Here is a 24,664-nt window from a genome sequence, read left to right as displayed (position 1 = left end):
AATATTTTCCAATTTCAGTACTGGAGAAGACTTTGAGAGTCCCTTAGACAGCAAGGAGATAAAATCAGTCAGCACTTAAAGAAATTAATTCAGGTGATTCACTGGAAGGTCAAACACTGAAGGTGAAGCTTAAATACTTTGGCCACGTAATGAGAAGACAAGATTACCTGGAAAATACCCTGATGTTGGGAAAGACTGAGGACAAAAGGAGGAGATGGGATGAGACAGATAGGATCTTGGGAGCAACAGACACGAGTTTGGACAGACTTGGGGAGAGAGTGAAGGATGAAAGGGGATGGCACACTGTGGTCCATGGGATCCTGGGGAGTCAGATGGGGCTGGAAGATTAAACACAACAATGAGGAGGTGGATCCAGGGCCTGGGGGGGGGGGGGGGGGGGGAGGGGGGGTGGGGCAGGAAGATTAAAGGGGGGGGGGGGGGGGGGGGGGGGGGGGGGGGGGGGGGGGAGGAGTCCATGCAGTTCTCTTTGGCATTCATAGAGAGTTACTGGGTCAGGTGACCCTGGGTGCAAATGACTTCTAATCACATCAAGCTGCATTTATGCAGCATCAGCCATTTTCCCCTGAGCGAGGTGATCAAGCATTCTTTCCAAAGTTTCCAGCAGCAGCAGCCCCCCACTTTCCACCAGGGGCTGGAGTCCTAAGGAGGCCAGAGTTTTCATGAGCTCTAGAGACAAAGGTGAAGTAGGCAGCCGGGCAGGGCATGAGCTTGGGGCTCTTCCCACTGCCTGGCACTCCCTTCTCTTCCTACACACATTTATCCAGGCCTTTAGAAACGTGTTAGTTAATATAACCCACTCTTCAGAGGAAAGGAATAAATGAAAAGATAGATATCCATGGCCCCCTTCTGATCACTTATGATGGACAAGCAGGCAGAAAGACAGACAAGCAGACAGATCCCTAACCTAGAAGACTGACAGACAGACAGGCAGGCAGGCACACAGGCAGACAGAATGACAGGAAGACAGGCACACGGATAGGCACACAGACAGGCAGACAGACAGATAGGCGGACAGACAGACAGGCACACAGGCAGGTAGGCAGATAGGACACAGGCAGACAGACAGGCAGATAGATAGGCACACAGGCAGACAGGTAGACAGACAGGCAGGCAGGCAGATAGGGACACAGGCAGACAAACAGGTGGATAGACAGGCACACAGGCAGACAGACAGATAGGCACACAGGTAGGCAGACGGGCAGGCAGGCAGATAGGGACACAGGCAGACAGACAGACAGACAGATAGGCACACAGGCAGGCAGGCAGACAGACAGGTGGATAGACAGGCACACAGGTAGGCAGGCAGGCAGGCAGTTGCCTTCCAGGGATGGGTAGCTCACTCCCTCTGCCCATCCCACAGACACACAGACAGCACCTGGAACTGGGCCTGGAGCCACCACACACAGGCTCTTCCCTCTCCACCACTTGTTAGGCCTTTGTCTCCATCTGTAAAGTGAGGATAAAACCGCCCCTCCCCCAAGAGCTCCCGCTGTGGAAGGATGTGCTGTTCTGGGAACGGCTGCAGACTGGCTCTGCTGGGGGCCATTGTGGGGCATCTTTCCTCACTCAGCTTCATTTCTTAGAAATGTTCCCGGACTGCAGGACAGTCCCCACCCCCTCCCACATCCTTGTTTATGCCTCTGTGTGTGGCCCTGATGTCTGTGCCTCAGGTGGTCAGAGCAAAAAGGGACCTTAGTGACCCACAATGGCAAAGACTCTCTGTCTCCCCAAGCGGGACAGAGGCTTCTTGGAGGGACCCAGGGCTCCTCCCTGCTTGGGGTCATCTGGGGGTTTCCTGCTGGGCACTGGGGATCAGGGCTGCTTGGCAAGGCTCTTCCCAGCAGGGCCGTGCAGGGGTCATACATCCCAGGGGCCTGGAGGCTCTGTCCTGGGTCAGGCTGCTGTCCTGCCCTACCAGGCAACGGGGAGGAGGGCACTTCCACTGAAGTCCTTCTCTGATGCCTCACCCAGGCCTGAGCAAGGAGGGGGAGGGGTCCTTCTGCTTGAGAACCTCACTCCCTCCCAAAGCCTCCTTCTCCACACTGGGACAGCTCTCCCCATTAGCTAGTTTACTGACATGTGGCCTCACGGAGCAGAGCTGTGACTATAACAGGCATCCACATGTGGAGAGGGGGCTGCTTACACGGTGTCGCCCCAGCTGCTACCCTAAGGCTCCCAGCCTTCATCCTGGCCACCTCCTTCCCCTCTTAGCCTGGGAGGGGGTGGGGCTGAGCAGCAGCAGCTGGAACAGGCCACCCTCTCTGCTAGCAGCTGCAGCTGTGAGGAGGGGGTGTCCTGGGGACGGCCTCCGAATTTCACCCAGCTTGGCCCTCCACACAGCTGCCAAACTGGTTCTGACCACACCACACTTCTGCTCACAAAACTTTAGGACCCAACACAATCCATCTATCTGGCCCAAGCCGTCTCCCCCTCCAGGCCAACTGCACATTACTCCCCATCACACTTAGCAAGGTTTCTTAGAAAACATTCCCTTCTGCCTGTGCTCAGGCTGTAGCTCCCTCCCACCATGCTCTCTCCCCTCATTTCCACTTCATCCCTTTGGGACTTACTTCTATATAAAACCTTTCTTGATTCCCCCAGGCATCAGTGTCCCCCCACCTCCATTTCATCTGTATACATATTGTGTATACTTCAAGATCAAGGCTTGAAGAGTCCACAGAGAACATTGAGCCCAACTCTCTCATGGAAACTGAAGCCCAGAGAGGGGAAGGGACTCAGCCAAGGTCACCCATGCAGTTAGGTGGTTATGGGCGTTTCCCCCCGGGAGAGGCAGACTTCTGGAGGACAGGAACTGCTTCATTATTGTTTTTGTTTTTTGGGGCAGGGTTGAAAGAAGGAAGGGGGGAATGAACACCTCTTAGATTTCTTCCCTTTCACCATGAAACTCCTGGAAAAAGCCATCTACACTCATGGTATTCATTTCCTCTCCTCTCCCTCCCTCTACAGCTCTCTGCAATCTGGTTCCTGACTTCATCGCTTCAAAAATGCTTCCCTCTCCTACCCAATGATGACCCATGTAACACAGAATTTTGGGGAAAGAAGAAAAAAAGTCGTTCAGCACAACCTACCTATCAACTAAGACTGACAGTATATGATGCATTCCACACCAGTAACCCCCCACTTCTCCAAAGGTCAGGAGATGCCTTCGTGGAATCTTCTTCCAGGATGAGTTTGAGCATTCTCTTCCTTTACTCGTCTTTCCCTTTGCACTGTTGTCATGCTTTGTGAAGTAGGAAGGGCCAGCCTTGGATCATCCTCTGTTGTGTCTTAGTGATATTCCCTTCTGTTCCTGTACCACAGTGGATTTGTCGCTCGTCCTTCATTCTCAGAGAGGACTCATGACATCACGGAGGATGTCTTGACTTGAACGCAGTGAGGCAGAGCTGAACAAAGTCATCAGTCTCCCTCTCCCTTCTGGAGTCACCAAAGTTCAGTGACAAGACAGAAGGCAGGACAAGTGGCTCTGGCCCAGGATGCAGTGCGTGACCTTGGTGGCGTCCACATCTGACCAAGCGCTAAGCGCCCCACAGCGCCTGCTTCAGCCCCCTTCACAGCCATTGGAACAAATTGTTCTCATGCACTTATTCCCCCAGGGGAAGTGCTTGGTGAAGACACCCCCAACTCGCCAATGCATCTAAAGCCTGGCAGGGCCACTCACCCTGGACTGCCCCATCTGCCAAGATGTGGCCACTGCACATGCTGTAGCTTCTTGGAGCCACAGGCGAGAGCTGGGTGACAATGGACATCAAAGGTGTCCAGATGAGCGGTCCTGGAAGGACCTCTGCAAGCCCTCCCACCACAGAGCTAGCCCTCCCTGAACACCCCATACACCCACGATGGATTCAGTCCCTCCCCAAACAGTGGGCATCTCCTCTCTTTGTTCCCACAAAAAGGGGTGCTGGGACTATTCTGGCATCCGGAAGTAATGGACCTCCTTGGGGAATGTGGCCAGCAGAGGGATCTCTGCACCCAAAGCCTTTTTTTTCAGTCATCATTCCAGTTAGCTTTCCAATACAGTTGAGACAACTTGCAGCTCCACCACCAATGTACCCGTGCGCCAGTCTTCCTACAGCCCTTCCAAGACTGACCGTCTGATTGCTGCTAATTTCCCGGGTGTCAGGGGACTTTTCAGGGATTTGTACTTGTTTGCTTTTCCTTTATTGTTATTGACTGGCAAGGACCCTCTTTTTTGAGAAGTGTTTCCTCCTGTCCTTTGACTGCTCTTGGTCTGACTCATTGGTCCTAGGTCTCTGTTCATCTTGTCATCCCAAGTCTCTTAATTGCTTTCTCCATGCTCATCTTTCCTGAGCTCTTGGCTACATTTGACTCTGAGGATTGAGAAAAGACCATTGGAGATTTCAAACTCGATGTCTGCTGGTCACCTCAAGCTCAGCCCATCCAAAACAAAGCACCCAAACCTTCCCTTCTTCCTGCCTCCTCTCTCACTGCTAAGGTGCCCACCTCCCCCCAATCCTTCTAGTCCCCTCCCTCCTCACTCACCCCCACATCCAGTCTATTGCCAAATCTCATAGCTTCTACCTTCACAGAAGCTCCCAAATGTGCCCCCTTCTCTCCATCCATATGTGCTGGGGGGCCCTCAGAGCCTTTGATCGGGCCTGCCTGCTTCTCATGTCTTCCCACTCAGCTGCCAAAGGGATCTTCCTTAAATGTGTTGCCTCTCCCAAGCTTGAGAAACTCCCTCCAGTGATTCCCTGTGACCGCCAGGATTCAAATGAAAGCCCTCTGTTTGGCTTTTAAAGCCCCTTCCAACCTTTCACACTCTCTGCATACTCAGCACCATTTCCCATCTCCATGCCTTTGCATTGGCAGTCCCCCCTCCCAGGAGTGCTCTCTCTCCTCACCTTGACCTCCTAACTGCCTTCAGCACTCAGGTCAAACACCACTTCTTCTGGAGGCTTTTCCCATTCCTCCCCACCCCCACTTTCATAGCTACTGGAATGACTTTATGTTTACTTGAGGGTGGGAAGTATTTTTAACTTTAGCTTTAAATTAATGACATTGATCCAGAAACATGTGGCCAGCAGGGCTAGAGTGTCTCCTTGCTCAATAGAAGTATTTGTTATCTTTCAAAAAGGGCATCACAGAATCTCAAGACTGGGCTGGGCTTCCAAAAGCATCCAGGTCAGTCCTTTAAAAAAAAGAATAAATGTTCATTGATGTATTTGGTTTTTATTTCACTTATATCTCTCCCATATCCCAACCTCTCCTTGTGAAAGAATTTTTTTAAGCAGTTGGGGTTAAGTAACTTGCTCAAGGTTACACGGTCAGTTATTTTGTGTGGGTACCAAGTATCTGAGGCCGGAACTGATCCGGGGTCTCCCAACTCAGGGGCTGGCACTCTTACTCACTGCGCCACCTGGCTGGCCCGAAAGAATTTTTTTAAAGAGGAAGGAGAAAAATCAGCAAAGCTGATTTATAGATGTATACATCAAGCAAATCTGACAATGTATGCAGCATCCCACACCCTTGGCCCTCCCCCACCCCCAGCTGTTCTTGGGCCCACTGTTGGGACTTTGCAGGATTTATACTCAGTTGTGTCTTTCTTAAGGCATAGGAATTGATTCAATCCCCAGTCCACAGAATTGCTGTCACCAAAGGTGTTGCTATAGACAGATGTATATATATATATATCAGCCTTTGTTTTTATTGATGACCTCCTGGGGCATAAATCTAGCATAAAATGTCTCTATATGTATCATTTCCCTCCTTTGCTTTGCATCCTCTCTGAGTCAAAGTATATGAACCTTTAAACCTTTTTTAAGTGATTAAACTCCAAATTGCTTTCCAGAATGTTTGTACTGGTTCACAACTCCACCAATAATGCACTAGTGGGTCTCTCAGCATTGACTATTCCCCAGTTTTGTCATCTTTGCCAACTTCTGGGGTGTGAAGTGAGACCTCAAGCTTGGCCTCCAGGGGACACCACAGGGCACAGAGCAGGGGACCTGGAGTCAGGAAGACCAGAGCTCAAATTCCGCTTTAGCCTTGGACTAACTGGGTGACCCGAGACAAGGCTTTTCACCATTTGCTTCAGTTTCTTCAATGTAAAATGTGGACAATAATAACAATTCCTCCATCCCAGGATTGTTGTGGGAATCAAATGAGTGTCCAACATTTACCAAAGGTTGGTCCAAAGAAACAAACAGAATCATTTTCCCCCTTAACTGAAGGTTTGTCCAAAGAACACACAGAATGGGGTCCTCATTAAGCCAGAGAATCAGGCATGATGGAGCCAGAAAAGAGTTCTGAACTCCGACGTAAGCAAGCTGAAGAACACCCTTTCTGTGCTTAGAGCAATCCCAGGTCTGGGGGCCTGCGTCAGCCCAAATTAAAGTCTCTGTATGTGTTTGACCACAGTGTGAGAAAGGAATTTCTTAATGCTTGTAAATACAGTAGGATGAGAGAATGCCAACGTCCCAATAGAAATTACAGATCCAAGATGTCTGTGTTTCTTTTATCATTCACATGACATAATATAATGTAAGAAAAGTCCCAGTATTCAGACTAGTGTCTGGTCCCAGGCACCTCATCCTTGGCGTTCATAAACAGCAGCCGGCTTCATCCAGCCTTGTAGCGGCCGACGAGGAAGGGGCACTTTGGGTTCACTCAGAGCAGAGCAGAGTGCGTCAGTTAGGCCAGAGCAGAGTGGGCCTCAACGCCTCTCCTGATTGGCCAGTTCAGGTTTTAGGCCTTTCTGAGGTCTTGGAGGGTCTAAATGCTTTGGGGAGGGGTTCACATGAGGTAACTCGTGTAGAGCCTGGCACACAGTAGGCACTATAAATGGGGTAGCCATCATCATTCCAATTCTTCTTCTGATGGCTGTTTATTCATGACTTTTGGTGCTTACTCTATTTTGTGTCTACTCAGCCATGAGCATTTTCCTCTCCCTTCCCCCAGAAGAATGAGGGCTCTTCTGGGGCAGGGCCTGTTGGGCCCAGCATACAGTAGGTGCTTGATCAGCCCTTACTGAATGGGCCCTGTGAGGAGGGAGACAGCAGGGCCTTGCTGAGGCCTTCCCTGAGGCCCAGGGCTGGTGGCAGGGTCCCAGCAGTGTGCAGCTGAAGAGGAACATGTCCCTGAGAAGCCCCTGGCCTTGCAGATGGGCTCACAGCATCAGAGGGTTCTCAGAAATCACCAAGGCCAACGCAGGCCTGAATGGCATGCCCCAGGGACATAGGGACACCAGCCCTTCCCCTCCTGGGTGCCCAGCTGCTTCCCTTCTCCATGTAAAGGAGCCTCGCTGCCCCCATGAGTGGGCCCCCATCCTTAGGAGTGAGCTGGGAGGGCACTTTACTAATATTATCTCAGGGAAGTAGGTGCTATTATTACCCCAATTTTACAAAAGGGGAAACCAAGGCAGGAAAAGGACAATATAAGAAGCAAAGGTGATTAATGGCTGTTCTCTAAAGGTCTGTGCTTGGCCTTGTGCTGCTCGACATTTTGTGAGTGACTTCCCTAAAAACACCTCCTGGGGCCCATTCTCCTAACCTGCACTGGCACTCCTGGCTTGGGGTACCCAGAGGGGTGGCTGGTAACTGTGATTTCTAGTGCACTCACTTCCAAACCCCCGCTGGTGTGCTTCCCATCAGTTATCAGACTGTAGTTTCAATGAACTTTTAAGCAAAGGTACTAACAAAGATGCTTCAGTAAGAGCGGTGGGTTAAAAGATTCTCCTCCAAATTGGGGGCACACCCACCCACTAACACACAAGTGTGATACACTGGAAGCTAAATATGACGTACAGAAGATGTGGCAAAGCAGGACCTCACAATCCTGAGGAGCCTTTGCTCAGGTCCATAAGCGGGCATCTCCTCTAGTGAGAGGAGCCGGGTCACGACCGCGGAACCTGCTTCCTCCCCATCTGGCTTTGCCCTTGGTATGCTCCTGTGTCTGGCTGCTCTCGGGTGTACTTTTCCTAGGCTGAAAGCATGATCAATAGGGAGGGGGAGAGAGGAGAGAGATGGAAGCGGAGACAGAGAACAGAGACTGTCCCCCCCAAGAGGGATGCTCTACCTGGCGGCCCTCTGCTAGACAGAGGTCAGGCCTCTTTCTCCGCTGGTCGGACAGTCTGGTCAGGACCAGCCCAGAGCTGTGTCTAATCCTGTCTTTTCTGGGTCACTATCTTTCTTCTCACACAGATAAAGTCCACTTTAGTCCTTTCAAATTAACTGAGGATTTATTGGTATCTCATAGGATTCGGGGAAGGCGTGCAGATGTGTGGGCTTGGCCTGGGCCTTGGACCCCCCTCCCTTCCACATAGATGGCTGATGACACCAGGATCTCAGGGGACCTAGCTGATGCCCTGGAGGACAGAAGACCAAGCAACACATGATATGGAATGTAATGGGGATGACGGGCAGCACTGAGGAGGAGAGAGGAGCTGTGTGTGTGTGGGTGTGTGCACATGTGTGTGCATATATGTGCAGTGGGGTCGGGGGTGGAGACCAGGACTAAACCTCTTGGGGTAAAATGCATGTGAAATACTACCCCTCCCTACCCCTCCCAAGTAGTTTGCACCATTATTTTTTCTTTTAAAAAACATTTTCTTCTTTTGTTGTGAAATTAAGAGTCAGAGCCCTGGCACACACTTGTGGATGAGCCTGGGCTATGCAGGCTGGGTTTGTTTTTGACCCATACGTTAAATTGAGCAAACAGGTAGGACCGCACAGCCCGGCTCACTTTCCTTCTCTCCTCTCCCTACTTTTAGGGCTTCTCACTGGGTGTCTAAATACTTTTGTCTCCATGGATCCTTTGCTTCTTTCACGGTCTCTCTGGGAAATCAGACAGCATGCTGGGGCATAAGTTGCTTCACGCTGCCTCCCAAAGGCCTGGACCAGTGGTATCTCCAGCAGCCGGCTCTCCTCCAGCCCCTCCAGCACCCATCGGCCCAAAGCTGCCTTCTTTTGTCCCCTTATTATTTAGTCAGCGTTGTTCCCAGGTCTGTTGGGAGTTTGCATTTCTCCTTTTGAACACTGCCTGGATGTACCCTTTGACCTCTCCTCTCTGGAGAACAGCATTTGGCCTCACTTTTGCATCAGTCCTGTCTGTTATCTTAGATAGGAGATCTTTATCAGAAATCTTCCTGCAAACCTTTTCTCCCATTTTGGTTGCATTGGTCTTGTTTGTGCAAATCCTTGTAAATTTTGTATTCTCTGTCTGTCTTAAATGCTGGGTCTCATAGGCCCTCTCCATCCTCACTCTCCTGGCCTCTGACACTGGTCATCGCTTGTACACTCTCACCTAGACCTGTGACCCTGCTTTGTCTTGGCTCCCCTCCGAGAAGATTAAGACTGGTCCTGTATCATTATTTATTGTTCCTATTTACACTTAATCTATTTTGTCTTCTACCTACTTAAATTATGATTCTCTGTCTCTGAACTTGCCTCAGAATTCAGCCAGCCCATAACGAGCTAAGTTTGAAAATCCAGCTTTCCTGCTAATCATGGATCTGTTCTTGCCTTAAGGAATTTAACTGACCTTGGTGGATACATATGAACACAAGGGAATTGGGTCTAATATCTTCACCATCAAGATCACCTATTGTCTGCTTTTCTGTCCAACAGCCTGACCCACCATCTCACACCTGCTCTTAGACAATGCAAATTTCTTAGTCTCAGGAGAAGGGGAGAGGGGCCATTGCTAACTCCTCATGACCAAACTTTTTAAAAATGCAATTACATGTAAAGACAATTTTTAACATTCATTTTTTTTAATTTTGAGCTTAATTTTGTCTTAGAATAAACTCAGTAATGGTTGACATTGTCTGTGGTACTTTTAGCAAGATGCAGTTTTCTTCTTTATCTCTTTTAATTAGATCTATTTTTGCTTTTGCTTTGTTGGAGTCCTGGATGGGGAATCTGCGACCTGAAGGCCACATGTGGCCCTCTAGGTCCTCAAGTGCAGCCCTTTGACTGAATCCAAACTTCACAGAACAAATCCCCTCAGTAAAAGGATTTGTTTTGTAAAACTTGGACTCAGTCAAAAGCTTTATCTGGGGACCTGTGGCCTTGAGGTCTGAGACGAGGATTGCTACCTCTGCATTTTTTTTTTTTACTTCAACTGAGGCATAATGGATTCTGTTCAACCTTTTACCTTTTAATCCATTTTGCTTTCCATCTCGGTTTTATGGGTGAGTTCATCCCATTCACATTCACAGTTATGAGTACTGTGTATTTCCCTTCATCTGTTTTCCCCATTTCTCTGTCTCTGTCTCTCCTCTCTCTTCCCTACTCCCCCCATCTCCTTTCACCCTGTCCCTTTTTCCTCACCAGTGTTTTAGTTCTGACCACCGCCTCCCCCAATATGAGCTCCTTTTGATCCATCCTCCCCTTTTCTTATTCTCCTCCCCTCTTACTTCCCTGTAGCAGAAGATTGTTTTCTATGGACATTATTTTGTGTACATTAATCCCTCTTTGAGCCAATTCTGATGAGTGAGGTCAAGTGATGCCCCGCCCCCATCTTCCCCTCCACTGTAAAAGTTCTCTTGTGCCTTTTTAATGTGAGATACATGACCCCCTTTGACCCCTTCCTTTTCTCTTCAGCCAGGGCAACCCTCCTCCTCACCCCTTAATTTTGTTGTGTTCTTGTCTTGGGGTGCTTTCTTTAACATCATCTTATCAAAGCCGGCTTATACCCACACTCTCTGTCTATGTGCTCTCTTTCTAACCACCTTAAGAGGAGAGAGTTCCTGAAGCACGACCCTCCCACGGCTCCGGCTTCCACCCTCCCCAATCCATGTAAAAAGGGGACTCTAAACAAACTTTGAGGCTGCGGAACCCACAAAATGACACAGAGAAGTTAATCTCCCGCTGAGGACAGCCCGGCAGGCCGGCAGGAATCGGCCAGCGCAGCTCTCTGGGAGCTGAGCCCAGCCCCACTCTGAGGCTTTAGCCCCAGGGCGGGCCTGACCAGCGCCAGCCAGAGGGACTCCAGATCAGCAGCAGCTGTGGCTGTTTCCAGATTTATCAATACATAGATGCGAAGGACAAGGTGAGAGGCCAGTGCAGTCTGGACTTTGGGACCCAGGAAGTGGGAGTGCATGGCTTTTGCCCCCCGGGGCGAGAAACCGCTGAGACGCCAGCACAGCCTGCCAGCACCACGTGGTGGCGGCTTCAGCTCCTGGCCTGCGGAATGTAGGGGGACCAAGCACCAGTCTGAGGGGTGATCGCTCTTGCTTTAACCTGCTTGGATCTGGATTGCAGTCTAGGGTGGAGGTCCTGGGGTGTGTGTCCAGCTTGCCAGAGCGTGTGGAGACCTCAGAGAGGGCACCCATCTAATACCTCCGGCAGCTGAGAAAACCCCAGTGTTTGGGACGAAAACTCCTCTGTCTGGTGGCAGAGTCCTACTGTGGCAAAAAGCCCAAAAGTCAAATCATTGAGTGGCAAAATGAGCAGGCAAAGGAAACAAAGCAGACAGAAGATTCCAACATTACACTCCTATTTTGGGGATAAGAAGGAGCAAGGCATGGAACAGGAGGAAATCAGTGAAGTCAGAACTCCTGCACCAAAAGCTTCAAAGGAAAATACAAGCTGGTTACAGGCCATAGAGCACCTTAAGAAGCAGATAAGAGAAGTGGAGGAAAAATTGGGAAGAGAAATGAGAACAATGCAAGAAAATTATGAAATGAGAGTCAACAGCCTGACTGAAGAAAATAATACCTTAAAAAACAGACTGACTCAAATGGCAAAGGAGGCTCAGAGAGGCAATGAGGAGAAGAATGCCTTAAAAAGTCGAATTTGCCAGATGGAAAAAGAATCTCAAAAGCTCACTGAGGAGAATCATTGCTTCAGAATTAGATTGGAGCAAATGGAAGCTAATGACTTTATGAGAAATCAAGATGCTGTTAAACAGATCCAAACAAATGAAAGAATAGAAGGCAAGGTGAAATATCTCATGGGAAAAACCACTGACCTGGAAAATAGATCCAGGAGAGATAATTTAAAAATTATTGGACTGCCTGAGAGCCATGACCAAAGTAAGAGCCTGGAAAGCATCCTCCAGGAAGTTCTCAAAGAAAACTGCCCTGATGTTTTAGAATGAGAGGGCAAAATAGAGGTTGAAAGAATCCACCGATCACCTCCTGAAAAAAGATCCCAAAAAGAAAACTCCTAGGAATATTATAGCCAGGTTCCAGAATTCCCAGAGTAAGGAGAGAATATTACAAGCAGCCAGGAAGAAACAATTTGAATATTGTGGAAACACAATCAGGATAACCCAGGATCTGGCAGCTTCTACACTGAGGGATCGAAGGGCCTGGAATGTGATATTCCGGAGGTCAAGGGAGCTGGGATTAAAACCAAGAGTCACCTACCCAGCAAAACTGAGTATCATGTTTCAGGGGAAAATATGGTCATTCAGTGGAATACAGGACTTTCAAGCATTCTTGCTGAAAAAACCAGAGTTGAATAGAAAATTTGACATTCAGATACAAGAAGCAAGAGTAGCATGAGAAGGTAAACAGGGAAAAGAAATCATAAGGAACTTATCAAAGTTGAACTATTTTTTTTTTTAAGCAATCAGGGTTGAGTGGCTTGCTCGGGGTTGCACGGCCAGTTGTTGTTTCTGGGTGTGGTGCTGAGTGTCTGGGCCCGGATTTGTTCTGGGTCGTCCCGGCACTTGGGCCGGTGCTCTTGCTTGCTAAGCCACCTGGCCAAAGTTGAACTATTAACATTCCTACATGGAAAAACAATAATTGTAACTTAATGAAACTTTTCTCAGTAGTTGAAGGGATTAGAAATATATATGTCTTTATATGAGGGTATGCGGGCATATGAATACATATGTGAATGTGTGTATATACATTTACAGGTATACATAGATAGAGGGCACGGGACCAATTTAACAGAAAGGGATGATACTTAAAAGGTGAAATTAAGAGGTGAGAGGAATATAATGAGAGGAGATGGGGAGAGACAGAGTGGGGCAACTATCTCATACAGAAGAGGCAAGGGAAAATGGTTACAATGGAGGGGAAGAATAGGAAGGCAAAAGGGAATGGGTCAACCTTATTCCTATTGAATCTGGCTTGAGGAGGGAGGGAAATACACACTAAATAGGGGATCTCACCCTCCAGGAGAATAGGGGGGGAAGGGGATGTGAGGGGGGATGATGGAAGGAAGGGCAGGCTGGGGGGGGGAGTTGGAAGCACCCATTTTTGAAAAGGGACAGGATCAAAGTAGAGAATAGAACAAGTGGGAGGTGGGATAGGAGGGAGGGAAATATAGTCAGTCTTTTACAGCATATCTACTATGTTATTGTTTTGCATTAGCCGCACATGTAGAACCTATACTGAACTGCTTGTCTCCCCAGTGGGGGTGAGTGGCAGGGGGGGAAGGGAATGAATCTGGAATTGAAAGTTTTAAAATCAAATATTCAAATATATATATATGTGTGTGTGTATATATATATTATTATTATTAATACCATCTTACATGTAATCAAGAAATAAGATATACAGGCACTGAGGCATAGAGATCCACTGGAAAAGTCTAAATGGGTATGGAAGAAAATATGGGAGAGAGCAGATTGGAGGTGGGGATATCCTGTGGGACTGCTGTTTTGGGGGGATGGGTCAGGGAAAAATGGGGAGAAAATTTGTAACTCAAAATCTGGCAGAAACGAATGATGTAAATCAGAAGTTAATAAAGCATTTAAAAAAAAAAAGAGGAGAGAGTTCCTAAGAGTTACAAGTATGATGTTCCCAAGTAGGAATGTAAACAGTTTTTCTCTTTCCTGTTTACTTTTTTATGCTTCATCTGAGTTTTGTTTTTGAAAATCAAACTTCCTGCTCAGCTCTGGTCTTTTCATCTGGAATGCCTGAAAATCCTCTTTTTCACTGAATATCTATTTCCTCCTGAAGGATTGTACTCAGTTTTTCTGGGTAGGTGATTCTTGGTTGTAATTCTAGTGCCTTTGCTCTCTGGAATGTGATATTCCAAGCCCTGTGATCCTTTACCGTAGAAGCTACTAAATCCTGTATAATCCTGACCTTGTTTTCTCGGTATTTGAATTGCTTCTTTCTGGCTGCTTGCAATATTTTCTTCTTGACCTGAGAGTTCTGGAATTTGGTTATAGTATCCCTTAGAGTTTTCATTTGGGGATCTCTTTCAGGAAGTGATCAGTAGATTCTTTCAATTTCCATTTTGCCTTCTGATTCTAGAATATCAGAACAGTTTTCCTGATAGTTTCTTTTTTTGTTTTTTGGAGGTGGGAAGGTAGGACAATTGGAGTTAAGTGACTTGCCCAAGGTCACACCAATAGTAAGTGTCAAGTGTCTGAAGCTAGATTTGAACTCAGGTCGTCCTAACTCTAGGGCTGGTGCTCTATTCACTGTGCCACCTAGCTGCCCTTTTGAGCAAACTGATAATTTCTTGAAGCATAATGCCCAGGTTCTTTTTTTGATCATGGCTTATTTAGGTAGTCCAAGAGTTCTTAAATTATCTCTCCTTTCCAGATCCATTGTTTTTCCAATAAGAGAGTTCATGTTTTCTTCTATTTTTTCATTCTTTCGATTTTGTTTGATTCTTGTGTGTGTATGCAAGTGTGTGTGTGTGTGTGTGTGTGTGTGTGTGTGTAGGTAATCAGGGTTAAGTGACTTGCCCAGGGTCACACAACTACTAAGTGTCTGAGATTTGAACTCAGGTCCTCCTGACTCCAGGGCTGGTGTTCTATCTATTGTACCACCTAGCTGTCCCTGTTTGATTCTTGATGTCCCATGGAATCTTTAGCTTCCACTTGTCCAATTCTAATTTTTCAGTTGTTTGTTTTGTTTTTGGAGGGGGAAAGGCAGGGCAGTTGTGGTTATGTGACTTGCCCAAGGTCACACAGCTAGTAAGTGTTAAGTATCTGAGGCTGGATTTGAACTCAGGTCCTCCTGACTCGAGGGCCGGTGCTCTATTCACTGTATCACCCAGTTGCCCCTCCAGTTCTAATTTTTAAGGAGCCATTTTCTTCAATTAGCTTATATAGCTTCTTTTCCATTTGGTCAATTCTGCTTTTTCAGGAGTTGTTTTATTCAGTGAATTTTTGCACATATTTTCCATTTTGGGGGGCTTCCTTTACCAAGCTGTTGATTCTTTTTTCATGATTCTCTTTCTAAGATTTCTTTTCCCAATTTTTCTTCTACCTCTTTTTTGATTTTTAAAAATTCCTTTTTGAGCCCTTTCTGTGCCCAAGTCCAATTCACATTTTTCTTTTGAGTCTTCACATGTGTTTTGACATTGTTGTCTTCTTCTGAGTTTGTTTTCATCTTCCCTGTAACCATGTAACTTTCTTTTATAGGGTTCTTTCCCCGCTCCCCCCCCCCATTTTCCAACCTACTTCATGACTTAAAGTTGAGCTCTGCTCCTGGGGTGGAGGGGGCTTTGTCCCAAGCTTCTTGCCCGGGGGCCACAGTCACTGACCTGCACTGGGCCTCGGGGCCTCCTGACGGCTTGCACAGACACTGCCTGCACTGGACTGTACTCTCCTTTTACCTGTATGAGATAGACCTTTCCTGCCAACCTTCTAAGTTGTCCTAGACTGGAAAATCATTTCACCCCATCTTTTTGTTGGTTCTGCCTCCAGAATTTGTTTTAAGGCACTGTTTTATGGTTTTTGGAGGTAAATTGGGGAGAGTTCAGGAGAATTCCCACTGTGGCCAAACTTTTAACCAATTATACTGTTTCCTGCACCCCAGCTCTGTAACTAATCACATTGTCCTCAATCCCATGATGTTGTCTACCCTGTTCTGTTCTTTGTTCTGTGTTCCTCCAAACCTATAAAAGGGGACTGTCCTTTTCCTTAGGGTCTTTAGCATAAATGAAGGCACTGACCCATTTGTCGACAGACAGCATGCCCCAATAAATGTTATCTTGCTCAGAGAAATTTGCCTCAGTTTGCCTTTTTGCTAAATTTCTGTTGCAAGACCGCCCACCTGTGTTCTCACTCTTCTTTGCTGGACCCTCCTCCAGGTCACAGCCACTAATCATGAGTGTCCCTGAAAGACTCTACCTGGGCTGTTCTTCTCTTCTCCCTGCTCTCTGGGTAATCTGATTAGCTGTCTTAGCTTTGGTCATCATCTCTGCACAGATGACTCGCATGTCTGTATATCCAGCCCTGACCTCTCTCCTGAGCTCCACTTGCCTTCACCAATTACTTCCTACACATTTCAAAGCGAGGAGCCACTGGAATTTTCTGAGCAGGGGCATCACATGGTAGTGGCCTGGGCTTTATCTACAGAAGGTTCAGAGGAAGAACCAAGTAGCCTTACCCCTCTGCGGGCTGCACCCCAGACTTCCTCTGCCATGCCCCAGAAACCTCTTCCTCCTAAAACCTCCCTCCAGCCCTGGAACCCCCACACTGGCCCCTGCAGCCCCTCCCTCTGACTGGGTGGTCCTCCGACAGCCTCCATTCCAGGAGGATGCTGAGGCCAGTCATGGCCCCTCCCTCTCTAGGCTGCATTCTTCTTCTACAGGGTCTTCACATTGGATGCTTCCCCCTTGATTCTATGTGTTGTCTCTCCCCATTAGAGTGTGAACTTCTTGAAGGCAGGAGCCAGCTCAAATGTTGAGAGAATCTTAGTGACCCAGACTAAACTTAGAAGTGTGTCCTGTACATGTTGGAGAGATGACTATTAAATGCATGCCAGCACGCCCCTAGCAAGGACTGGCCTTCTGCTCTGTTGGTAGTGCCAGCACTGAGCACCCCACGTTGTGGTTCCGTCCTGTCCGATTCTCTGTGATTTTGTTTAGGGGTTTTTTTTGTTTTTTGTTTTTTTTTTGGAGGGCAGTTGGGTTTAAGTAACTTACCCAAGGTCACACGGCTAAGTTTTTTGTTTGTGTGTGTTAAGTGTCTGAGGTCAGATCCGAACTCAGGTCCTCCTGACTCCAGGGCCAGCACTCTGCTCACTGCGCCTCCTAGCCGCCCCTATTTAGGGTTTTCTTGGCAGAGATACTGGAGGGGTTGGCCATTTCCTTCTCCAACTCATTTTACATATGAGGAAACTGAGGCAAACAGCATTAGGTGACTTACCCAGGATCACATAGCAAGTGAATGTCTGAGTTGGATTTGAACTCAGGAAGAGGAGTCTTCTGGACTCCAGGCCTGGTGCCGCACCTCGATGCACCACCTAGCTTAATAAATGGTTGTTGACTGATTGACTGCCAACAGCTGAGGCCATGATGACAAGGGGATCTGCTGTCTTCCCAGGACATATATCTTGGACTCTGCCCAGAGAATCCCAAGATTTGTTAAACCTGCTGACTCCAGTGGGCCACGTGGACAAAATGATATTGCTAGAAGGAATTGGAATATAATCTCTATGCATTTGTAGCTGCTGGCCAAGAGAGCTATTTGGGTCCAGATGGGGTCTTCCTTGCTCCTCCCTATGAAGGATGAGAGGGATGGAGTAAATAAGCAGCCATATGAATTTGGGACTTGAGAATGACCTTTGGATTGCCAGACCGCAGCTTAAAGCATAGGAATGACAGCCTCCCACCTGATGGGAAGAGTTCAAGGACATTTGTGTGGAGGCTTTAAAATGAGGAGCCAGTGGTCTTGGGCTGGGCCCTGAGGTGGGGAAGGCCAGCACTGCAGAGACAGGAAAGGAAGACCAGGAACCTGTGAGACAGGGAATCCAAGGAAGGAGCCCACCACTGACAACCCCTGGAACCTGTGAAGTCTGAGGGACATCTGGACATGAAGAGGCCGACCAGACCTCCAGAGGCATCCTGAGAAACCATAGAATTGTCCCAGAACTGTGGTAAGGCTCTGGGTGGATGAACCTTCCTGGGCAAAACCCCAGCACAGGAGAGATGCGGGGGACAGTATGTGAAGGGGGGTCCTCAAGTGAGGAAACTCAGGGACAAGAGGCAGGAAGTGTGTTTGGGTGAAGATCAAAGGACGGAAGCCCGGAGGAGAGGGAACCCTGGTCTTGCTTTGGAGGCAGAGGCCCCAGGCTAATCTGCCCCTCGCCCTCCCCAGGCCTTCCCTTCTTCCTGTAAAATGAGGCAAAGTGCTGGCCCTTTCCAGGCCTACATCAAACAGCCTCTTGTGATATGCTGCAGACCAGACAGAGGAAATGAGTCACCCGCAGGGCCAGGCTCGCTCACCTGCAGGCGCTCTCAGAAGCCTTGCCTCACCCCCAGCCATCAGCAGGTGGAGGGGGCCGGGGACAACCCAGCTCTGACCAAGGCAGGGAACAAGTTCTGGAGAGAGACAAGTGGGCAGCCTTGAAGAGAAGTCATGGTTCCCTCCCAGAACCCAGGAGGAAGGCCAGGGAGAGACAGGCTCTTCAGTCGGACAGATTTCACAGGAAGTCTAGGGAACACCCCAGGCCCTGAGCTCCTGTGGCACAGAACAAAATCCTGAAAAGGAAAGTTAGAACAAGTCTTCTGAGGAAGAAAAGAGGCAGTGGATGCCCCAGGAGGCTGCCAGCCCTCTTAGAGCCAGTGCCCGTCGTGTGCCAGGCCCTCCCAGCCTGACCCATAGAATCTGAAAGGGCAGAGAGGCGCCAGGAGTTGGGCCTGATGGGGGCCTTCTGCTGGGGCTGGTCAGAGGAGAGCCAGGGTTACAGGTGACCTGGAGCAGGCCATGAGAGTCACCGACGCCCTCTGGGCCTGAAGAAGGAGGAGCCCAGGCTGCATCCATCCTTCAGGGCTCTAGCTTGGCCCATAGCCTCATCTCTGCGGCAGCTCTGTAAGACAGTTTTGAGTTTTAATGCTCAGGATAGGCTGGGGCATCGAAGGCTGCAGATAATTCTAGGCCGAGGGACGGAATCAGATGTGACCAGACTATTGGCTGTGTCCTCTCTAGCAGGGAGGATCCCCTCGGAGGAGCTCACCCTGTGCCCCACTTCAAACTCCTCTCCTGGGCACTCGTGGCCCTGCCCTTCAATGCCTGCATTCTGGGCTGTCTGCCCTCCAGCCCTCCTAGCCCTGGGGCCTTCTGCGCCTGGCCCTTGGCTCTGGCTGTTTCTAAGCCTGGTATTCCCTGCCAGCTCCCAGCCCTCTAAGAAGCCTGTCCTGGCTCTCTCCTACTTCTCTGTGGCATCAGGCAGGCATCTTGGGGTGGGGGCAGCTGCCTGGGCCAGAGCTCGCACCACAGCGGGGGCAGGGAGCTCAGGATCTCACTTCTCCCTGTCTCAGTCCCCGGCACAGTATCCTTCATGTGATGGGTGTCAAACACCCAGTACTCACCCACTGGAGTGAGAAAACGCCTCTGGCCCCACAAGTCCCAGAGAGGAGCAGGAGAGAGGGCCCCTGGGGCACCATTAACACCTCCTGGGACCCGGCATGTGGGATCCCAGGGGCCAGGAGTCTGTGAGCTCCTGGAGGCCATGTGCACAGTACCTGACCACTGTGCGGAGCCTTGCTTCCTTGTTCTCTAGCCCCCTGAACATACTGGCCCCTGCCACCTCTGAGCAGCTTCTCAGCTTGCTGAGAAAAGGGAAGGGCAGTGTCGCCATCCCGACTGACTACAGGTCCTCCAGTCTAGTGGTGGAGGTGGGGAGCTCCCCATCCATAGAGGGGGCTGTGCTGTTCCTGGCCCATGGTCCGTCCAAGTGCCATAGTGCTGATCTGATCCAAGATGCCTTCGGATGAATCTGGTAGGAAGAATACCCTGTGACCCCGGCAAGTAGCAGCAGAAGAGGCACCTGCTGGTCTGAGTCCAGCTCTGGGGGGGCTCCTGCCCCCACCAGGGCCTGAGCTCTCTCTCCAGACCCTCTGCCCTGCACCCACTGCTTGCACTTTCAGAGAAGGGCCTGCCTGAGACACCACCTGCATGCAGCCTAGTGGGGGCAGCCACTTGGCCAGGGCCCACCGCCCTTTGCAATGAGCTGTGCCTGGCTGGGACCGAGTGTGGGCCAGACAGGCAGGGCAGTCCCACTGACCTGGCCAGGGATGGACAGGGCCTGGCTGAGGACAGACAGCATCCTGCTTTCCCGGAATGTGTTGTGTGGCGATACAGTTTGGCGCCACATTGCCTGGGCCCTGGGGGGCTGTGGTGGCCACAGTTGACCAGGCCTTTGTTTCAGGCTTCTGACCCTGGGAAAGTCCTCCCGGTCATTTCAGGACAGACACTCAGGCAGATGGCCAGTGGCCGCTGCCTAGCATCTTCAGGGGCCCAGAGTCTCAGAGCTGGCAGGGATCTCAGTCCAACCTATGCCTCAAAAGAGTCCCACCTCGGCATCCCTGACAAGTGAATGCCTGGCTTCTGCTTGGAGTCAGCCAAGGATGGGGAACTCACTACCTATCAAAGCAGCCCAGTCAGCTTCCCTACATAAGCACTGCCCCAAGTGACGTGATCAGTCATCCTGCCATGTTTCTCCCTCCACCTCAGACCTCAGCCTTCAGCCTTCTCAGGTCCAGGTCCCCAGTGCCTTCACCTGGTCCTCTTCCAGCCTGGACTCCAGGCTCGTGCCCACCTCCCTGCCCTCCTCTGCACACACTCCATTTGCCAAGGACCTTTCTCTGCTTCAGTCCCCAGTACTGTAGATGAGGTCTGAGAAGAGTAGAGGCCAGAGGGATGAGCTCTCGGTTCCCGGATTCTGAAATTTCTGCCTTCCCAAGGCAGCCCTCCGGCTGTGGCTGCCAGGCCCCTCTGTTGACTCAGTAGAGCTTTTTTTTTTTTGGCTTTTTGGAGAGCAATTGGGGTTAAGTGACTTGCCCAAGGTCACACAGCTAGTTCATTGTGTTAAGTGTCTGGGGCCGGATTTGAACTCAGGTCCTCCTGACTCCAGGGCTAGTGCTCTATTCACTGTGCCACCTAGTCGCTAGTCCCCTCCATTCTTTTTCAGACAAACTGCTTTCTAAGCTGGCCTCCCCTATCTTGGCAACTTGTGTGCCCAAGGATGAGACTAAACATTTTTTCCAAGCGAATTTCATCTTCCATCCTTCAGGATCCTGACCCTGTCACTCAGGGGGTTGGCGATCCACCCCCACCCCCACTGTGGGGTCTTTGGCAAATTGAAGGAGCGCCCCCCCCCCCTTTGCCCTAGTCACTGATCCAGAGGCTGAATAGCTCAGCTCCAGGCACCTATCCCTGGGGCATTCCACTGGAAACCTCCTCATTCACTAGCATGAACCCCTGCACTGCAGGCTGAGCCACCCCTCAAGCCCTAGCCCACCGCCATCTTCCCCAGAAGAGCAGTAGGAAATCCTTGATCAAAACTGCACTCTGGTCTGGCTAAACCAAGAGTCAACACATTCTGGCGTCTGCTGGGCTATTAACCCTGTCCAAAACGGAAACACCTGTGGGGAGGCTGGCCCGGTGGCCGCCAGCCCGGTGGGGGCTGGCCCGGTGGCGGCTGGCCCAGTGGGGGCTGGACCAGTGGCGGCTGGCGTCCCCCTTCCTGCTGGCCAGTCCTGATTGGTAGCCGCCGTCCTCCCCGGGCTCCCTCTCCCTTCTCAGTGTCCCCCCCATCCTCTCCCGCGCCCCCAAAGAGGGGAGGGGTCCCAGGGCTGCTGGTCTCGGGGCCAGGGCACTTGACCCTTACTGACTGAGCTATTCTTTGAACCTCAACTGCTCCTCTGAATTCAGGGTGCTAGACTGAGGCCCCTTCCCCTTCAGCAGCCCCCTCCCCACCAACCAGCAGGTGGCCCGGGGCAGGGCTGGAGCTGGCCAGCACAGACTCGCGCGGACCCGTCCGCGAGCTCCCTCCATCAGGGGGCTGGCTGGCGGGGAGAGGGCACAGGGACATGAAGGGGTGGGGAGGGGAGGGTGTGACCCTGAGCTGGCTCCTCTCAAACCGCCAACATTCCAGAGGGGAAACCGAGGGGCCCAGAGACCGCTGGTTGCTCCGCTCCCTACGCGACCCGCGCCAAGCCGCACTCTCCACAAAACCTTGCCCCCTTTCTGGTCCCACTTACTCCCCTTTCCTCCTAGCTTCAGTGGGGGAGGGGGCGGGGGGGGGGCGTTTGCACAATGTCTCCTCCGGCCAGACTGCCTTGTGCCTGTTTGCATCCCCGAGCCTTAGCACCGATCCCGGCACACAGTAGGCGCTTAGTGAATGTTTACTGACTGACTGACCGGGCCAAAGTGACACAGAGACGGGGGCCCAGGAAGGGGCGACCAGGAGAGGCCCCCCGCTGGGGGGAGGGCTGGGATATGGGGACGCTCATGGGCGGGGAGGGGGGAAGTGGTTAAACGTCCAGGATTGGGGGTGGCTACTGGCCAGCAGAGGATGGGAGGGGAACAGCCACCAAAGCCGTCCCTCTGCCCGCCCAGAGCCGGGGCTGCACCCTAGGGGAGCTGGAGGCAGGATGCAGAAGGGGAAACAAGCCCTCAGTGCTGCCGCTGCCGCTGCCCCCCCTGCTACCACCACTGCCGCTGCCCCAGGCAGCCCCTCTACCCCCCCGGTACCACAGACGGGGACCTGGCTCCTGGGGGCTGGAGGGGGGAGAGGGAAAGGGGGAGGAAGAAGAGGGAGAGAGGGAGGAAGGAGAGGAGAAGGAGGAGCAGGGAGAGAGGGGGAGGAGGCAGTGGAGGGCGCCACGAGCTCCGGGACCTGCTTGCTTCTCAGCCCAGCTCTGTCCTGCAGGCTGCCCCGGCTATGGCCAAGGTTGGGGCTCGCACAGCCTGCTTCATCCTGCTAGCCTTGGCGATCCTGGTGGCCATCCTCGTGTTGGCCAGCCTCCTGGCCCCGCGCAGCCCATGCCCAGCGAGAAGCTATCCCACAGCTGCTGTAGCGGCTGATACCAAAACCTGCTCGGACATCGGCAGGTGAGTGTGGGCTGCCTCTGGGAGTACCAAGGCCGGCTCCTGGGGTCACAGGACTGGCTGCTCAGCTTGGTGGCCGGGCTCTCTCAGGCCCAGTGTCCGGCTTGGTCAGGACCAGAGTGCCTGGGCTCATTCAAGTGGAGCAAGCCCGCAGCTATGCCAACTGCCCACCCAGAACCTTAGCCTAGCTCGCAAGAAAGATACTTCCACTTGCCACAGCCAACAGCCAGTGGGCAAACGGGATCCCCTCACCCAGACCAGGGCAGGGAATGAGAAAGTCATCAGAGAGGAAAGGGCCTAACATCATTTGTCTGAAAAGAGAGACTGATTCTGGGCCCAGGGATAGCAGAAGGTGAGAGCCGGGGAGGCCTGACCACCCAGAGCACAGAACGTCTCAGAAGGAGCTGAACTTAATTCACTTCATTTCTGGAGCCTCGCCTCTGAGCTCCAGGCACACTCCCCAGGTGCCTGTGGGGCGGTTCCCTCTGGATATCCCCAGCATGCAGTGAACAGGAAGGCTTCCCCTGTCTCCCCCACTTCTCCTCTCTCTTCCCTTGGTCAAGGGTGCCTCCATCCCCCAAGTCACCGGCTCCATGACCCTGGTGTCAGCCCCACCCTTCCCACAGCCAAGCCCTGTCCTGTCTAGCTTCTCATCTCTCCTACAGACAGAGGTTCCCTCTGTCTTGACAGCTATAGGTGCAATGATCTGTCCCCAACTGGCCTCCCTGCCTCCAGCCTCCTTCCAGCTGCCAAACATCCTCCTAAAACATGGGAGCGCCCCAGAGGCCTCTGGGATCCAATGCGGCTTTGGCCAGCCTGCCTTTCCAACACAGCCACCTACTTGCCCTGGTGCTGGGGAAAGTTCAGGAACTGGTCTTGGGGACCCATGTGTGAAGGGGTATGCCGGCTCACCAGCCTGGGGAGGTCAGCTGAGCCCAGCTGAGGGACTTTCAAGGAAAGTCATGAGGATGAGCTTGCCTTCCCATCATCTGCCAGGATCTGGCTGCTGCCTCAGCAGGCACTCAGTCCAGGTTCCCAGCTTCCTTTGCCCCCTCTAATCAGGGCACAGGCTCTGACTTGGGCTAAAACATTAGCAGCCTTCACAATAGACAGGGAACCTTAGGACGGAGAACAGAGGACTGGGAGAACAGGAGGGGACCTCAGAGGCATCCAGCCACTTCCTCTTCCTCCCCCATCACTGCTCCCCCCTCACTCTTCCCCCTCCTCCCCCCTTGCTCCTCCCTTCCTCCTCCCCTCCCACCCACCATAAAGCCCCTCGGAGCAGGCCTGGTGAGAGGACATCTAGCCTCTGTTGGAAAACCTCAGTACAGGCAGCTGAGTCTGCTCTGGGACAGGGGAGCCCCTCCACCTTCGGGCTTCCTTAAGACAGGGCTCCGGCCTCTCCTTCAGGCTAAATATACGAATTTTCTCCAGTGGCCCCTCACTGGGCATGAACTCAAGGCCCTCCCCATCCTGGTCACCTCTTCTGCTCTCAGGCCTGGTCCCAAAAGTGACACCAAGTGCTGCAGAAAAGGCCTCCCCCCTCTTCCTGGGAAACCTCCCCCTCCTAATGCAGCCCAAGAATGGATTTGTATCTTTGCTGCCCAAACCTAGGCTGAATCTGCAGTCCACAAAGACCCCAGGATCTTCTTCAGAACAACTGCTGTCTATTCATATCTCATCTTCCTCATCTAATGTTTGTGGAGGTGACTTTTTGGACCCATGCGCAGTTTTACATTTCTCCCTATCTTAGCATTTTCTTAGAGCCTCAGCCCAAGGCTCCAGCCCATCCTAACCCTTATCTTTGCCCTGCCCCTGGACCTGCACATTTGAGGAGTCCTTGGTGCAAGTGTTAAGCAGCACAGGGCCAGGCACAGATCCCTAAGACCCCCCAGCCACCTGC

The 24,664-nt window shown here is 51.3% G+C and overlaps 1 protein-coding gene and 1 pseudogene across 1 annotated transcript in view; both read left to right on the top strand.

The window, feature by feature from the left end:
- Positions 1 to 24,664, top strand: part of LOC138167675 (zinc finger protein 850-like) — a 762,790-nt pseudogene that overhangs the window by 72,455 nt on the left and 665,671 nt on the right.
- The window catches only part of GGT5 (gamma-glutamyltransferase 5), a 22,550-nt gene continuing 20,157 nt past the window's right edge, over positions 22,272 to 24,664 (top strand). Inside the window, exons 1-2 of the mRNA XM_069096710.1 lie at positions 22,272 to 22,400; positions 22,583 to 22,764. Of these exons, the coding sequence (XP_068952811.1) occupies positions 22,305 to 22,400; positions 22,583 to 22,764 (278 nt within the window). The 5' untranslated portion in view covers positions 22,272 to 22,304. The remainder of the gene's footprint in view (positions 22,401 to 22,582; positions 22,765 to 24,664) is intronic.

Source organism: Petaurus breviceps, unplaced genomic scaffold (assembly GCF_028583685.1).
Source record: "Petaurus breviceps papuanus isolate PSGF00001 unplaced genomic scaffold, PetGlider_PUasm1.0 287, whole genome shotgun sequence".
Classification (NCBI taxonomy): Eukaryota; Metazoa; Chordata; class Mammalia; order Diprotodontia; family Petauridae; genus Petaurus; species Petaurus breviceps.
Note: the sequence above shows the minus strand (reverse complement) of the source record. Positions and strands in the feature narration are given on the sequence as shown.